Source organism: Strix uralensis, chromosome 1, assembly GCF_047716275.1.
Source record: "Strix uralensis isolate ZFMK-TIS-50842 chromosome 1, bStrUra1, whole genome shotgun sequence".
Lineage (NCBI taxonomy): Eukaryota > Metazoa > Chordata > Aves > Strigiformes > Strigidae > Strix > Strix uralensis.
This window is the reverse complement of record NC_133972.1, coordinates 79,640,801-79,659,010: the sequence shown is the minus strand read 5'-3', so window position 1 is coordinate 79,659,010 and position 18,210 is coordinate 79,640,801. Positions and strand designations below refer to the sequence as shown.

The following is an 18,210-nucleotide window of genomic DNA, read 5'->3' as shown; positions in this document are numbered from 1 at the left end:
ACTCTTTTCTGTCTTGTGGACAGGGGAAAGAGAGATCACAGCCCTGTGAAATCTGACTTCTTAATGCTGTTCTGAATAAAGCAAATTAGTTCTGGGCCTTCCACTTTTCTTGTGGATTGATGATTTTAAACAGGGAATGCTAGGCCTGTGGAAAAGCAACTGTAATCGCAAATCTGAAAGCGGCGTGTGGCCTTTCTTGTCGTTTTTAACAAGCCAAAACGTCGCAGAAATCTGCCCAGGCAAACTTTTGATCCTGCTGTGCCCCAGTGCAATAATTATAATGCAGAAACAGCTGATGGGTCACGTCTCCAGCCCTGCACAGCATTATGACTTGCTACCTACATTCCATGTTTAGCTTTGAGCGATCAGATGGTGCAAGCAACGTGAGCTAGCAGCGCCTGAGGACATTCAGCCAGGCAACGTGTCCTTTCCCTTTGCAGCTTTGGTTTCTTTTCTCCACTTCTGTCCCATCCTGTGCCCTTAAGGTGATGCATTTTACAATAAATACCACTCTCTGGAGGGAGTCAGCTGCCCGTGCGGGAGCATGTGTACCATTCCCACTTTGCTGTATGTTAAGTCCAAGGGCCCAAGGTTTGTAAATATTGTTTATAAAGTACCTGAGGACTATAGGTGAGCTGGTTGTCCTACTTATCGGGGACTCTGGGACTGCGGTCAGTACATGTGGTGGCACATGGTGACAGACTGTTTCAGCATTGTTACTGATGTGACTTAATGAAGCATGAATTTTATTGGGGGGAGGGGTAAATTTTGTCTGTGCATGGGGAAAGGGTCATTTACAAATGATTGCAAACAAACAAAAAAGTTGAAAATGATGCTTAATTCTGTCCTGTAAAGACTGAGGGAGGCAGGGAGGGAGGGGGATATTTTGGACTTGTGTTTGTTTTGTGCTTAGCACTGTGCAAAATGTACACTCAGTCCTTGATCTAGGAAAAAATTGGATAGGTAAGGATAAAATTACTAACTCATTGCCTGGGACTACTCACTGTCTTGTTCACCTCTTCCAGGGATGCTGTGGGAGAGGTGCAGTGCAGACATTTTAGTTGTGGTAGTTTTTTTTATTGTGAACTTATTTTCACTGGGTTTAATTGGAGAACTGAACGTCAGGTAGACTTTTAAATGATAGGAGTGTTCTTTAGGGCAGAGGGTTTGTAAATGAGCTCTGAGCTGGAGAGAAGCTGGTGAGGGGAAGCAGGAGGAGGGAGTCTGAAGATGGAGCCGGCTGTGGGTTTGTTCCACTACATCTTTTCATCTTTCCCTGGTACTGCAGCACCACAGGAGTAGAGTTACCGACAACATTCTTGCTCAGGTCTCTCATCTCTTACTCAAATAGAGGGTGTAATTTGACGATGTCTCAGCTCTCCTGTGTGAAGGCTGTTGATGAAACTATATGTATGTATGTTTTTAAGTGAAAAACAAAAAAATCCCCAAACAAATGCAAATCCCAAACCAGATCAGTTCTGTGATCCTGCAGTGTGTGGTTGTTCAAACGCTAGGACTGGCATGAGACCGGAGGGAGAATGTGCGGCCGGAGCTGCAGGGTGAAGCGAGGACTGGCAGTCTGTCCTTCTGAATGACAGCCGTGGCTTACATCAGGTTAAATCAGTCTACAATGCAGGCTGAGGCAAAGCAGAATGGATTAAAAACAGGTTTTCACTTCTAGCCTTGAGTTTCCTCACAACTGCAATTCCACGTCAGCTTGTGGGGGTACATGTATTTCAGCATCCCAGCTGCTGTGGAGTATGAGAGATATCTTTTTACAGGACAGTTCTCACAGTCAGTATTCACTAAAGTTTTCCTTATTCGAACTGCTGTGTTCACAACTTTCACAAATAGATTGTGAATCTGGATTTTTATCTCCTTCTTCTCCATCCGTATCAGCTGTTATCGGCTGCAAACAGGTTAGCAGTGAGGCCTGCTGGGCTGCTTAATGGGTGGCCGCCTGGCGCTGCCTTCGGGGTGATGCAGATCATTTCTATTGGCCAAGGTTATCTCCCTCCTGACCTTGTAGCCAGAACTCAGCCTCTCGGTGGCATGGTAATTGTGAAAAGGAAGGCTTCTGAAAGAATTTGTAGAGGCTGGAATAGTTTTTTGTTTTTCTGGTTTTGTAAAAGCCGTGGTTTATTTTTATCACTGCTCTGAATGAGGAGAGAAATTGCCTTGATGTTAAGTTTGCAAATTCGGACAAGGTCATGCTTGAGGATTCTTTTCTTCTAAAATCCATGGTGGAGGCTTCCCAAATTTAGCATGGCAGGAGGCTGCTGTACCACAATGTGGCTTAAAAGCCCGCTTTTGCTACTGTACTTTCTTGGTTGTTTGCTCACTGAGCATTGATAGCTTGCTGTATGTGATACATCTGATGGCATCTGATTTCTTCCTAGCTGTAGCCCTTCATACCAGAATGTCTTTTTCCTTGGTTGCAATTGGTTCAGTGTACTGGACAAAATATAATTGCATGCTTTTGGGATGAAGAGAGACCTCTGTTAGCTGTGTAACGGAATGAGGCACAGGGAATGAGGCACAGGGATTAATGGGGGGAATGGGGAGAGAGGGAGGAGTCGGGGTTTTTTTTTTTCTAGACACATCAGGCTCCTCCCGTAGCGAGGGAGAGCATAGTACATCGAACCTAAAGACCTTTAAAGTACATGCTGAAATGGATGCTGGGAAGATACAGTACAGTGCTTGGGCACAACTCCAAGGCTCCCAAGGCAAGTAATATTTAAACAAGCTGAACAGCCCCTTTAGGCAAGCAGCAGGAAATCCAGCACTGAGCTTTGTGTTGTTGCATGGTCAGCAGAAGATAAAAGCTCAGGCTATGCAGCTGGGGTTCCCTCCTATCATTGGATGGCAAACTGTTAAGAAAAGATAAAAGAACAGAAAAGAACAGGGGGTCGTCTTATTGAAAAGCATTCCTTCATATTTTAAGCCGTCAAAGTACTTTGAAATACATTAGGCCTGATGTAAGTCAGAAATAGCGCCATCGACAGCTTTGGTGTGTGTCAGATCTTTTACATCAGTTGGCAGGTGAAAGGTGAATTCGTTTCTCTGCTTCACCGGAGATAAATGTTTAACATGGGTAGGACTGTGATACTCATAGGTGCCTCACTGCGAGCCTCACAGAGGGTAGGAGCTTCCCAGAACTTTTTTTAGGAGCAGGGTGTATAATGGTGGGGCTGCTGCTGACTGGGGGTTTCATTCTGAAACGCAACCAGCATTCAGCCATATATAGCCTTTCCACGTCCTGCTTTCTGCAGCTGATCCTTGGTTAGGGACTTTTTTAACAATGAGGAAGAGAATTTAAATGAATGAGTTTGCTAGTTCAAGTCATCTAATCATTATTTACTGTATTCCTCCCCTCTGTCCCTCCTCCTTTTTTCCTGCATCACAGCACTGGTGTCTTGGGAAAGAAAATGCTTCAGAGCATTTGTTACCAATTTAGCAGCAAGTACGTGCTCAAATTTGGGATTTCTGAGATCTGTGTGTGCCATATGTAGGCAAAATGTAATATTTGCTAGTTCCAGTAGAAGGGAACAAACACAAATTTGCTGTTCTTCAGACAGTGTTTCTTTAATCTAGTAAGACTTACATTTGTGCAGCCTTTTTCTTTTGGTAAGACATTTAACCGTCCTCCCTAGGGTGCCTAATTGCTTATCATGAACTAATCAGTCCCCTGGGTATATGAAGGGATGAAACACTGCCAAGATAGAGACTTCCCCCAAAGGTGTGATAACCCTCCCAATTACCCCACCCTTTGGGAAGCTTGCTTACTGCTATTTTAAAGACCTCATTACTTCAGAAATTATCCATGTTTAGAGATTTTAGGAAGTTTTAAAGTAGTATATTTGCTGAGGAACCTTTGAACTTGTGAGCTTTCATATTATTTATGTCAAGTCTGTATTGAATAATGCTTCAAGTTCAGTGTGAAATACACTGAAGATGTTGCTGCTGCCACTTCTGCTTATAAAATTGCCTACTTCCATAGCCTCTGTGGCATGCCAGACCCTAACAGATGAGGAAAAGGCCGGTTTCTGTGTTCAGTTATTAGTAACTAGGGATGGCGAAATCTTCTAGCTTCAGAAACCCCATTTGAAGTTTAGAGGAAGGAAAATCTGTTGGTGACTGTCTTCTAATTTTTGGTAGAATGATAGTTACACATTACCATGTGTGAAATGGGTGGTTAGATTAAGAAAATTTTTTCACCTTACAGTGAAAAATTATTTAACTAGTGGGTTTGCTTGCTTTCTTCCTTTAGTTTCTTGTTTTAATTCATTCAAATACACGCTTGTTTGCTCTACAGGTGAGATGGCTACTGATTTCTTGGATTATTCTATCTCTTTGTATTGAACAGTTGAGCTCCATAAGGCATATAAAACTTACTACAAAACAATAATGTCTGAACTGGAAGTGGAAAATAGCTTCTCTGATTTAGTATCTGAGTGAAAGTATGCGTTCTGGTGTTGAGGTTTTCTTTGTCCTTCACTTATGCTCTGAATGAACATCATTTTTATATGAAGCTTGGAGGATGGGATCTGTCAGTCAGGTAGAAATACAGTTTGTTCCTTTAAAGAGTTGTAACCTAATCAAAGAACAATATCAGATTTTTTTTTTTCTTTTGCGGCTCTTTAAAAACACTTTCGGTCTTGTTCACCTCTGGTCGTAGAAGATTCTAAGTGACCTCAGCAAGATTAATGTAAATCTATATATATTGCCATAGAATGTACTGGCTTAAAACTGTAAAGCAAGGTGATTTCATTTTTAGAATGAAAAGAAAGTGGCTGTGTGAGTGTGTATGTATATATTACTGAGAAAATCTTCATGTGGAAACATCACTCCTCAAAAGAAGTATGAATTTTTCAGTATCATAGGTCTGATTATGATACTTCATTGTTGCTTCACTATGTGTGCATATATGAAAGTGATTAGTCAAGGTTCCACTGGCAAACCCTTGCTGTCCTGTTGCAGAAATTGGGGTGGGTGTGAGTGGGTGCACAGGCCACTTAGTTGATTTTTTTTGTTGCTGTTGTTTGGTTTTCTCTATGGTGAACACTTGCAACTACTACTTTATCCAGAATTGGGTTGAACCTATGCATAATTCATACTAGTTTGTTTCAGGCCAATGTTTTGGTATATGATATGTCAATGGGAGTCAGCAGAAAGAAATGAGTTCCCTTTTTCATATGTGAATTGCGGGAAGAATTGTCTGTATCATCTGTTTGATGGCAATGTGTGAAGTACTGGTGGTGGAATTGGTTTTCTGGAAGAGGAGGGTGGTTTTGGACTAGCAGCAGACGTTTTTGGCTGGAGGAATAGCAACTTGAAACTTCTTCACTTACTGAAGAAACCTGTTCACAATTTTGTCTGTTTTTTTTTTTTTTTTTTTTTTCCCCAGCGTTCCTGAAATAAACTTCCTGCAATTCTTTGCAGTGTGCAGGTGTCCAGACTCCCCTTTACTCATGGTCGCCTGTGCAGCCTGTCAGGCGACTGAAGGCTGTACCTAAAATTCTGCTGGCAGTGCAGCGCACTGTAATGGTCTTGATATAGTTACAGTGGACACCTCGTACAGCTACAAGCCGTAGCATCCCCTCCTAGTCCGAACAACTGAGTATTGCGTTCCAGGAGTCTACACGTGTGGAAGACTGCCTGGAATAGAAAAAGGAAAGCTGCAGAGATTGTAAGCTGCTGCTTGATCCGTGTGGCTGTCGTGCCGAGGAGCATCAAAACTTTGCTGGATGGATCCAACAGCTCGTTGCAGAGTAGAGGGTCAGTCTCACTGGTTATTTGCAGTTATTAACCTTAATGGATTCTATTTCTTTTGTTTGCTTTGTTTTTATGTTTTTCCCTGCGTGCATAAGAGGACTCTGGCCTCACAACCAGAATGCTCATGTTCAGGAAACTTAAGGCTGTTCCCACTGAAGGGCTTTGAAGATCAGCAGGCATTTCCTCCAGGGTTTACAACATTGTTGGAGGAGCCAGTCGCTGCAGAAGTCTTCAGGCCTATCCGCCCAACTTTGGTCGTTCCTTACCTCACCAGCACATGGATTATGCTGTTTGCAGACTGTCTAAGCTCCACGATGACCTCCGTGGATTCCTCATGAGCTTTTGCAAGGCCGGGCCTGTGTACTTTGTAAAATCCTTTAGAAATGCTTGCTAGCCTTTAAAAGTCCCAAAGCAAAGGCTATACTACAAGGAACTTGGAAGGTCAGCAGCTGGATGTGGTTGTGCACGAAGGGAGATCTCTGTGTGTGTGTGTGTGTGTATGCAGTTTGTGTTTTGAAAATACATCTTTTTTCAAGTCAGATGTGTTGTTTCTGAGAACGCTTCTTGTACTCACCTGATAAAGCTGAGGGACTTTTGAATTCCATAAGAAATTGATGAATTGGATCCCTGTGCCCTTTTTTTGCACACGTTACAGTCTATGAAAATTAACAGATGCTGTTTCATTTTGTCAGTGTGCAGGAAGCACCTCCCACAGGTTAGTTTCACTGTGTGTACTTCAAAATAGAAAGAAAACTCATACTGAAGAATACCACTGGCAAGTAGCACTGCTGTTTAAAAATTTTCCTACTGGCTTTCCTCTGAGAATCTCAATTTGGGAGAGGCTTGCCAGCACCATCTACTGCTGTAATTAATTTACCTAACTAAACCAAGAAAGAAACTTTGTATTTCAGAATTTAGAGCTCTGCAAACAACCCTGAAGGCTACCTGCCCAGCTGGGTGAGCTCACAAGGCTGTGGCAACTTGTTCATCAGTGATGGGAGAGAGATGTTTTTCTCAAGGCTGGGTTTTCCCTTCACGTGGAGGAAGCAATAAAACTCAGATTGTGATTTGTGGTACTCTGGCATCTATGGCAAATATGTATCTAGAATAACCCCAGGTAAAATTAAACAGCTAGCTTGTATCTTTTAACTCTGGTTCAAAGTAACAGGAGAATGGCAACCGATGGTCATCTATGCTTAGTATCACATGGAGATGATGTAGATGGTGTCTGTCTGTTCCTGGTCCTTAGCAGACTGTAGGAGGTGGTTGACTTGAGACCTCTTTGTGCCTCATAGGGTGCAGGGCAGAGGTTGGCTTTAGCTTGTGGGTCTGCAGAGGGTCTGCCTGGTGTGGAGATACAAGCCTGGGAAGGAGCACTACAGGTTACCTTGCTCATGAAAAAGCTGTGTAGCCACTTTGGGTATTGCAGTTGGAGGCTGATACTACAAATGCCTCCTAGGGTGGATGGGAGAGTGAGGGTTGTACAGCATGCTTCTGAATCCCTTTGCTCCAGCAGATCTCTCATTCCTCCCTGTGGCATGTCATTTCCCCTCTTAAAATTTCAAGCTAAAACTCTCTAATTAAAAAATCTGTTTTGGGGGGTATGTGTGTTCCTGAACATTTTAAACTGTCTTGATTATAGATTTTTTTGTTGTTGTTTTGGGGAGTGTGATAGGGGAATAGTTCCTGTGCTGACCAGAAACAGAAGACAGGAAGATAATGATGTTAACAAGGTGGGGGAGAAAAGGAGGTGTTTGTTTAGAAAAAGCCTAGTCACTAAAGCCTGTGGAGCAGAGGAACCCTGCTGATAACACAGATGAAATAGTCTGCCTCTTTCCTAACTTTAGAGGAGTGGAGCTTTGTAATAAATGGCTGCCATGTGGCAGCTGTCTCCCAGCTTCGTGAGCCTGGCAGTAGTTAATCCTGTCAGCAAGTCATGCTCCCTGGAAAAGAGCAGCGAGAAGAGCTGCAAACTCTTGAATCATTCTCTCTGCAAAATATTTGCATGTTGAATCTCTTTCTGCTTAAAACGAGTTTGGTGATTTGGTGGAGGTTCTCATTTTTAAGTAGCATTAAAATGCAGCTGTGTTGGCTTTTAAATAAAACGTTATAAATGTGCTGAGATGCTGCGATTCTTTTCCTTCTTTATAAAAGAAAAAAGCCATTTTAGTTTTGGAAGGTATATGTTCCAGGGTACAAAACGTTCTGTGTAAAGAAGGGACGCTCTATGTTGCTATCCCTGTGTGTTAAGAAATTACAGGTTGTGCATCTGAGATCATGATTATCCTTAAAAGCTTGAGGCTTTAAAATTAATCTGTTCACTTTAATTTGCTTTTTGTATTTTGCTGAGCATGTAATGTTTCTGTCCTTTCTTCACAACACAGAAAACTAGAACTTTGACTTTAAAAAAAAAAAAGTTTGGGATTTTTGTTCAGTAATGTAACACCATCAGATTTTTACAGGCTTCATGATAAAATCATGATGGCTGACAATGCTACCACCAGGAAATTAGTTTTAATCCCTATAATTTCTACTCTTTATTTTCTCATGTTGTGCATCATTTTACTGCGTTATCTTGCGAGGCGTAAAGTGCTTTGGCGTGCTACCTAGTACGGTGCTCCAAGCAGAGAGTGTGCTGGCATCTCTTGCAAAGGCAGTGCGGTCAGGCTGCAAAAGATGCGTTGGGGGCTCTGTGGTAGGCGAATTGATGCTCTACCCCTTGGGCTTGCCTGTGCAAGGAAATTTCCTAGCATGTGGATGCAGTTAGAGTGGTGAAAGGCCATGTGGGACATAGCTACTCTGAAAGGAAAGAGTGTTTTCCTGCTTTAGCTTACCCTAGGTCCAGAACAGTTTTTGTAAAATTGCCTGTGCATTCAGGCCTTCTGTGAAGCTCTCTTTAAATCCATCCTGGAGGAAGAGGATTGCAACCAGGGTGCCGCACAAGAAGCAGGGCACTAGCACAGAAGATTTTCTGTGTCTTCCTCAGCGTGATTCATCCTGCCTCTCTAATCCCTGCCGAATCCATCCTGCTGCGCACACACACCTCTGGCTACATGTGAAGAGCAAGTGTGAGGGGGTGAAATGTTTGCTCGTTTCTCCCTCCAGAGATTTGCTTTAAACCATTGCCTCGAGTCCTGGGTCCAAAGCTGCCCTTGGCTGAGCTGCTGGCCATCAGGGCAAGGGACAGGGATGGAGATGGGGACAGGGACAGGCCCTCCCTCCCTCCCCGACAGCTGCAGGCGCCAATTGCCAGCGAGCAGCCCGACCGCATGGTTTTGTGGCTTTTCTTCCTCTCATCACTTCTGTTCCTTCTTGTTTCTGTGATGCTGTGCAGAGGAACAACCGGACGGATTGTCTCCTCTCAGGGTGGCTGCCTGGGCATCTGCAGGGACAGTTGGTATGGCACAGGAGCCCCCTGTTTTTCTAGTGACACCAGGGGCTATTGATGGCAGGCTGGGGCTCTGCTGCTGCTGCTGCACAGATGCTTGCTCTTGGCCCACCTTAAAAGGACAAGATATCCCGTGGTTTAAACTGGCCATATATTGTTGGGGATGTCAGCATCTCCGTCATAGCTAGCCGGCCGAGCCCAGCGTCCCGCTTTGCCTGCCCTGTGTCCCTGCAGCCTCTCCTCACTCGGAGCCGAGGGGTGCTGTAATTTGGACTGTTTGGAGGGGAGGTTGCTTTTCTTCTCCGTTACTCAGAAATGTTTTCCATGTGGCTCTCCCAAGCGCAATCTGTCTAGCTCACCCCTCGGGCTCTTGGACAAATATCTTGTTCCCTCAGCACAGTGCTTGCTTAGCCATGTAGGTGATGGGACATCATCCTATAGCTTCACTCCCCGCTCAGGGTTTTAAGTTAACTGAGTTTGGCAGGGTAAAGCAAAAATTTTTTTTTAAAAAAAAACAACAAACCCACAGCTATATTTTAGATTGTTTCCTCAATTTGCATCCCTTGTCCCCTCTTGCTTGTCTGAGTGACGGCAGCGGCAGCAGGCAAAGTTTTGTGTTGCGGGGTCGCTGGGGGCTCCCCTCAGGCAGGCGCCCCTCCCCTTCCTCGTCCTGTTTGGCCGAGACACACACGATAGGGGTGCCCGCTGGTCCTTCCTTTGGCTTCCTCCTTCCTCTCGCTCTCTCACTTTGTCCTCTGCTCCTCTGGGGCCGTGTGGGCAGCGGTGGTTTTGGCAGGCAGCGTGATGCTGCTCGCCTGACCCATTCCCGCCTTTGCAAGACACCTCCATCCTGCCTGCTGAGGGAAGAGCCTTCAGGGCCTGCTCCCTCCAGTCCCTGCCTCTGCTTTGGGCTCCCACCCTCTCCCTCTCTGCATTCCAAGGCCATCCCCTTGCCCGGTGGGAGGTGAGCCAGCCCTGGCCCGAGGGAGAGACATGGCGGCCGGACTGGGGAAGGCTGATCGGTGTGGGGAGAGACCCCGGGCCATGTCCCAGGGAGCGCTGCCCTGCTGCGGCTGGTGCCAGCCCGGGGGGGACACGAAGGGACTTTCTCGGGTCGCCACTTCATCTAAGGCAAATAAACTGGAGTCAAAGCCAAGAAACACATCGACTTCCTGGAACTCTGCGAGCCGTCGGCACAGCTGTCCCCGCTCCCCGAACACATGCAAAGCAGAGCTTATAAGGACAGACAGTATTGCTTTTGTGTCCCTCCTCAGCCAGCGGGGAGGGCGCAGGGGAGGGGATCTGCCGGGTAAGGCCCAAGGCCCGCCTTGTCCCCTGTTTCCCCATGTCGCCATGGTTCCCGGTGACTGGGGGAAACTGGGCCCCCTCCCCACTGGCCTCCTGATGGCTGTGTGGGCAGGCAAGGATGAGGATGGAGGGGTGTTTACAGTTGTCTACACAGGAAGGAATGGAGGGATGTCTGCTTGCAGCCATTTATTTTACTCTGCTGTTGCCTTGACTTTATTTTTTCGTGTGTCTAAAAGTGGTGCTTGTGGCCCCAGGTTTGTTAAGCTGTCTTCAAATCTCAGTATCCTTTTTGCTTGAACAAGCTCTCAAAGCTGACTGCAATTCAGTGACAAAGGCTTCCTGGAGGGCCAGGTGCTCACCCACAAGCTGATACGAACAGCGAAGATGAGGAACAGCTCGTAAATACTTCTTTGGTCGGGGGGGGGTGAGGGCTAAGGCGTTAGAAAAATCTCAAAATTCATCAGCAGCTGTTGAGCCTAAATGTGGCTGCAGGTTATTGCAGCTTTTGTGGAGCTGTGCATTTTGTGTGGCACTGTTGTCCCTGAGAATGGCGGTGCTGGTCATGAGCTCGGTGCAGGCTCAGATCGAACCCTCTGATGTGCCTACGCAGAGACCTGAGCTTTCCTGGAGGGAGCCTGGGGGCCGTCGGGTTTTGCTTTCACCCTCAGTGCTGAAGCAGTGTGTGCCTCGGTTCTCCTTTCTAGCCTAGCAAGGCCACAGGCTTTTCTGTGTGAGGGCTGTTCCCACAGCACACAGCGCTTGCGAAAGGAGCAAACTTGGGTACCCTGTTCAAGTCAGCAAATTGAGCGCAGGGCCAAGAAGATAGGTACGAATGCATTTTATATTAAGGCTGCCTGGTGTCTTTGTGCGTTGCTGTAAACCAGTTGGACCATAACGTGAATTTCATCCAGGAAACCCCTGCTTTGCCAGTACGACATCTCACTGTTACATTAGTATAGCTTCCTTGTTCTCAGTGTATTACATCAATGTAATACAAGAGTATCATGATGATTCAGAGCTGTTGTTCGCTTAAGGCATTAACTAAGTTAAAATTCTGGTATGCTTTATGGAGAGATGCTTTTGGTCATCTGAGCCAAAGTCCAGAGGACCATGAGTGGTCCATGAGAAGGTGATTTTCAAAACATACATAAAAACTAAGTGCACATGTGTATCCCATCATGCACTCAAGGAAATAAAACAGGAGGAGTAAATATGTTTGAATATTTAAAATTTAGCCTAACTGTTAGATGTTGTAGCAACAGTATACAAAATAGTCTGGAAATACCAGGGTCATCTTGTTCTTGTTTGGTTCTTCTTCCCCTGGCCCTGCCCCGAAAACAGAAGGTGGTCCCTAGCTCAGTTTTAAGGCATGGCCATGAGCGTATGTTTCACTTGTTTATTCTGTGTCTGGGTGCATGTTAGGTAAGAAGAGACATATGGATATTGTGGATTTGTAGGGTTATTTTAGGAAGCTAACACAGGTAAAAGAATTGTATCGCTAATAGCTCAGAGAGTACATAGCAAGAGGAGCAGTCTGCCTTTGGTGCTCAGAGAGTACCTTTTAAGAGATGTTGCTCCTTTTGGTTTTTGTCTTTTAGGGTTGGTTTGGTTTGGTTTGGTTTTTCCTTAGATGAAAACATCAGTTACAGGCACAAGTTCAAAACCTTTGGGGTAACATTCTTAGTTTTTACTGAATGCTAAGTGAAAAGAACACCCACCAGATACTCCCATGCCACTGTCTTTCTTTGTATGCTTGTCTTCCTTTCCCCATAGGCTGCTCTGTACTGGTGCTCCAGCAGTGGTGACAGTGAGGTGACGCGGCCAGTATAATTCTCTACCACTGGGGTGCCGAGTCAGCACCAACACTTCAGTAGCAAGGGCAGGGTTGGTACTAAAGGTCAGTTGGGAAAACTTTTTTCATTTGGTTTTCCTTTGCCTTGAGGCAGTGCTTTGAATAGCGTTAACCCTTTTTTCTTCCCACACGATGGCTTTTCACCCTCTTTCCTTCCTGCCAGTGTTGATGCAAAATCACATTCGAAATGTAGTGCGGGTGATTGTGCGCATCTCTTGGGATGGGAGTGACCATCTGTGCTTAGGAGTGTCGCCATGTGCTTCGGGAGTAAAATCTGCTCCTCTGGGTAGAAACTTAGTAGCAGACCAGTGCATCAGAAACCTTTTGGAGCGCGGTGTAGCAATTCTTAGGTATTGTAATCTCAAGGGTAAACGGTAAACTGTTGTTTATTCAAACGTGATATCCCTCTTTGAAGTTCTATTCTCGTCTGAATTTGTATATTAGAAGGTCTGGCCTTCATTTAAATGATCCTTGGGGTTTTTTCTACCACTTAGGGGAAAAAAAAAAAAACAGTGGGAAAGCCTTGAATAAGCTAATAGCGTTGCTAAGATGGAAATGATGAAGAAGGTTCAGGATTCCTGTTTGGGCCTCACGGGAAAAAGTGGTTTAAAATGCATGTGTGTGTGGGTGCACATTCCTAAAACTGTCATTTGTTTCCCTTGTTTCTCCTCCCCCCCCCCGGTGTTCTGTACTACGTACTACGGCATGTTTAATGAAACCAATAAAAGTATTTGGCTGAGAGTGTTAATCTTTCCCTGGCCCAATTAGTGCATGGCTTCTACTTTAACGTTAATGTGGATTTTTTTCGGAAGGCAGAACAATGAGCAGCTTTGTGCTGCACACCAGGTTTCCCCCTCTTTGCCTGTATTGTGTGTTTCTTCCTATCTATTCCAAAGGGAGAGCTCATGTGCAAAGACAGTGGAGCAATATGGAGCAGAGACTTGTACCAGCTCCCAGGGGCCAGGACATGCTGCTCCGTGCTTGGGTAGCTGCCTCTCGATGGCAAGTCAAGTGACTGTGACTCTGAAGACTCATCATTTCTTCTCCTTTCTTCTTCCTTCCCCTGTGGCCCGTGTTCTCCTTTTTGCTTCATCCGTGATGCTCTTCACCAGAAGGAGAAGCAACTGTAACTGTTGAGAGTGATCTTAAAACAAGAAAATTAAATACAAATAAATACACATAAGCAAAGGGGGGAAGTAACTGTTGATGGGCTCAGCTTTAACGTACAGTGGAGTCACACTTTATCCCAAAGGAGGAAATAGGTCTAGCAAGTGTCTTCCTGTACAGACTGGATGGGAAGCAAACAAGGCTTTTTTCTTTTTTTTTAGCTCTGCTTTCTCAGTGACTCTCCCATTAGGTGGTCATGTGGGGCATCAGGGGTGGGCCTCTGTCAGAAGCAGGAGCTAAAGGCTCCCTTAGGTTTCTCTGTGGGATTGAAGTTGCCCCAGTTTCATAGTTTCAGCAACATCATCAAGTGGAGGAGACACATTCCCGCAGAAGAGCCAGGTCTCTTGGTGTGGCCATGCAGAGGGCTGCTGCCTTGTTTTGTTTGGTGTCATCCCCCCCCCCCTCCCCCCCCCCCCCCGCAGCATGTGTTCTCGCTCTGCTGCTTGCTCTCTGCTTTTCCTCCTTTTCACAGAGGAGGACTGTGACACTGGGGGGGGGGGGGTGTCCTTCAAAGTAGAAGATGACTTGAATGCTTGTGACCACTTCCCTGTTTCCTAGAGGCTTTGGTCTGATATTGAATGCAACCTGAGGCTGCACTGTTTGCCAGCCTATTTCCTGTTTGTCCTCTTTCCTGGAGGTCTTTGTTTTGTCCTGGGGAGAGGGAGGAAGAAGGCTCCATCATCACGACCTTTGAGCAGGGGCATTTGGTGTGAGCTGAGAAGGCTTGCAACCCTGAAGGAAGCCTGGCACTGGGCATCCATGCTGGTCAATACCTGTGATTCCCTGAGTTTCATAGGTCCTGTGGAAAAAAAAAACCACTTCCCCATCCTCTGTGATGCATTTATTTAAAGAAAAAAAAAAAGCTGCAAGAGAAATCTCTCAATATGTTCCTGCCTAAAGGCGCTCTTGCCATGGGTTTTCCCACAGGAAGGAGTGATTTGGCCCAGTATTCTTATTGTTTCTATATCCTATTGCAAATAGAAAGTAAGGCTTCTGAAATGAGTTTGTGCAGCTTGTGCAGTTGTCTTTGTTTCAGTGGTGCATTTTTGCTTCATGCAAGAGAGTGGAAGATAAATATGTAAATAAAAGCATGCAACAATAATACCTATTTTTTCAGAAATTAAGTTGTAATCTTTCAACTGCTTCCAAGATAGGAAATTTTTAATATACAGAAGATGGTTTTAAAAACAAGATCTGTGACTATACATCTTTGTTTGCGTTACCAGGAAGGTATTTAAATTCAGAAATAAAATAGCTGTTGGTTCATAGAAATTGTGAAAGACTGTAATAGCATAATGTATAGTTTTGCTCCTGAAAGAACAGAGAGCAAGCTGGCAGGTGTTTCAAAGCCAGGAGGTAGGATTGTTAATGTGTGCATATATGCCTGCCTCTTCTCTTTGGGATGAACATTTCACTTTTTTACTGTTGCTAAAAGCAGCACTAGGAATTTTGACTCTTGATCTCTGGGAAGCTCCTCAGCAATCTTACAGTTACATCGGCCAACGCAGGAATCTTCACAGTTACACAATAGATTGACTTTTTCCAGGGTGAATCAATGGTGACAATAATGTCTTAGGTATTGACTGAAAGAGGAAGGAATAGTCTACTTTGGAAAGGAGAGTTGTTTTGTTTTGTTGGGTTTTTTTAAGGACTAAAGCACTTATGTGCATTATTTTAACAGAAATCTGTCCTAGTAATTTAAACTGGTCCTTATTTTTGATGGTACTAAGCAGGTAACAGCAAGCGACTTAGAAGATTTAGGCCAGTCTTGACAATTACTCTTTTATGCTTATTCTATTAAAAATTAAGTCAGCTACCACATAAGTGGTTAAAAAAAAATTGAGAGAGGAAAAAAAAACCAAACGTACTGTGTTGCTTTGAATGAGATGGATGTTTTTTAAAAACAACAAAATAACAAAGCTGCAACAGTTAAGGACAAATAAAATAAAAGACAAACAAATATATAGCTCCTATAATTACTGGAGAAAATACAGAAGGATGGGTGCTTGGCCTCACCTTGGATCAAGAAATCTCTGTGTTGCAGGGACCACTAGTGTTTTCTTAGCAGAAAAGTACAAAAATGACTAGGGAAGAGTTATCTTGAGCTGTTCAGGATAGCATAAAAATATTCTTTTTGTGTGTTTTTGAAGATGAAAATTGAAAACAGTATTTGTTAAGAAGTTGATACTATCCAGAGCCTTAAACACCAGTCTCTAGACTGCGCTGGCTTGCTGTGTCAAATCATCTGTGTGCCGCTCCTGAGAGGGTCAGCAGTTAAATGTAGGAAGCTTGAATCTGTTGCTTTGTCTGGCATTGGGTGAAATGAGGAACTGCTTGACACAAGCCGGGCCCTTTCTCTTTGTCTGCCTTTTCTTGTGTGCTCTAAAATGTCAGTAGTTGGGATAATGTAGTCATTTATTGTTTGCAAATGCTGTTCAAATAGCATTTGAAGATGTGTTATGTGATTGATTTGCATGTCACCCTTGAGAATATATTTTTTTAAAAGGAAGAAACTGTGTTAACTGCGGTCTAAGGCTGATGGTCTTGGCTTTCTGAAAAAAAGAAAACCTGTATTAAGTTTGCTGGATGCGATTTGGAAATCTGGAATGATGAAATGTCCACAGTGCATTCATTTCCATAATGAAATAACTATTTTGCTTGTAAGGTTATAAAGGTGTATTTCTCCATTAAAAATGTACCAGTAGTTTTCCATATTACAGATAACCTTTTCCAGAGGCTATCACCATGGGTGCTGCAGGCAGAGAGCTCCTCTCTTTCTCATGCGTCGATCATCCCCTGTCACCTCTAAAAATGATGTTTAACTGCCCCGTCATTCTTCAGCCAGAACAGGCATCCTTCCTGAAACCCCAGTGATAGCATGATAAGGTTGTGGTTTCAGAAAGGGGTGTGGAGAAATTCTGTCGGCACATACGATGGTTGCTTATGTCTTCAGCTCATCTGGAAACCTCGGGCAGTGGGTGTGACGAATGTGCCAAATGGTCCCAGAAACCTCAGTAGTCATTTCACCACTGCTGGAAGGAAGAAAAAGGTCACCATGAATTCATGTATTGGAGTAAATGTTAATCCTCCAAGAAGAGAAGAGAGGAGGAGTGTGTGTATGAAATTGAATTACTTAAATTCTCTAGCTGCAGAATAGTCTTCCAACTTCTTAACCAAATGTTGTGACCATCAGTGATAGGCTAGCTTGCTCTCTTCTCTCCCTTCTCTTTTTTTTTTTGCTGGCTGAATACTGGGGACCAAGCCAGTAAGGGTTTCCTCTCTTCGTTTGCCCAGGTTGCACCACTGGCCAAGGCAGCAGCATCTCCCAGCCCAGTGTCCAGCCACTCGTGGGAGTGGACATTTGGCTGTGCTGGTGCTGTTTATGTGCTTCTGTCACCGTACCTATGTACCAGTCAGGGGAGCCCTCAAACGAAAGGGCTGTAGTTTTATTTTGCTAAAATGACTTCCAGAAAAACTTACTCACTTTCTCTTTTTTACCTTCTCCCTCACATAGTGCTAGAGGGTGCTGCTGAAGAAGAGGCTGAAGAGCCAGACGCTACTATAGATACTACACTAAGTGAGGAGACCAGCAACCAAGAAGAGAGCCACAGTCAATCAGGGGATAAAAATGGAGGTAACTGGTTTGACTACCTCTGTGTAACTCTATAAATTAGGACATTGATTAAGGCTTGTAGAGACATTTCTTACACATCCATACCCCCTATCTGTGTGAAAAGTATATGATACATTGGGCAGAAGCACTGGTGCATACATTTCTTTCGCCATTCCTGAACTTTATCTGTCTGAAAAGTATAAAATAGGTTGAGCAGAAGCATGGGCACATAAATACTTGACTGCCACTGTAGGCTTCCAAACTAAGATTTTTTTGGCTCCTAGTAACTTGGCACCACATTACTTAGCCTCAAAAAACCACCTGTTTATAATGCTCAAACTTATCTTCCAAAGACAGTATTATTCAGAGATCAAATGTTCACAGACAAACGTGTTCCTCCTTGTTCACACTCACATCCTCTTGTGTTACAGTGACTTTCTCACAACGCACATGTTGATTCTGTGCTCTCTGCCAGAGGTGACAGAGCAATAGACTTTCAGGCTGTTCCTGTTTCTTTGGGAGACTTCTTTTGGGGTAAAGGAGTGTTTAGTTTGAAAGCATTTTCCTTTTTAAACTCATAAAGAGGAAATTGGAAGGCCTTACCTGTGTGTTTGACATAACCTCAACACATGGTATATTGAGAAACCAGAGATGAGATTTTAGGTGTGTTTGGAATTTGGTATCTGAGACAGGGGCATCCTTGCTACATGCAAAATGTGATGGAGAAGTCTGAATCAGAACAACTTTAGCTGCGGCATTAGTTGTGGATGTAATACATATGCTCTATGGACTAATAGGGTTTGGTAGACCAAAAAGAAAAAAAAAAACCAGCTGTGGCAGTAAAGAGACATTTGGGGGATTTGGGGTTTTGTTTTGGTTGGATTTTTGGTAATTTAGCTTGTTCCATATACAGAGTTGGCTTAAGCTATGCTGGAAAGAGAACTCAGTACCCTACACTCTGTTACTAATGCCTTAATTGTGCAGTTCTGCTCAAAACACGTGCTTGCTTGAATGATTGTGCTTGCCAGAGCATGCATTCATCAGTACTGCTCTACCAGTTCACGGTGATCACAAGGTACCACAAATAATACTGTTTTACAGCAAGAG

General features: G+C 44.2%; 1 protein-coding gene across 7 annotated transcripts in view; it reads left to right on the top strand.

Annotated features, from left to right (window-relative positions):
• RREB1 (ras responsive element binding protein 1) overlaps nucleotides 1-18,210 on the top strand; it is a 127,393-nt gene that overhangs the window by 40,236 nt on the left and 68,947 nt on the right. For 4 of the 7 annotated variants that reach the window (XM_074872359.1, XM_074872391.1, XM_074872399.1 and 1 more), the window contains exon 2: nucleotides 17,005-17,124. In XM_074872359.1, the coding sequence (XP_074728460.1) occupies nucleotides 17,005-17,124 (120 nt within the window). Of the gene's footprint in view, nucleotides 1-4,991; nucleotides 5,779-17,004; nucleotides 17,125-18,210 lie in introns of those variants that run through there. The other 3 variants (XM_074872362.1, XM_074872381.1, XM_074872371.1) reach the window with 2 other exon arrangements.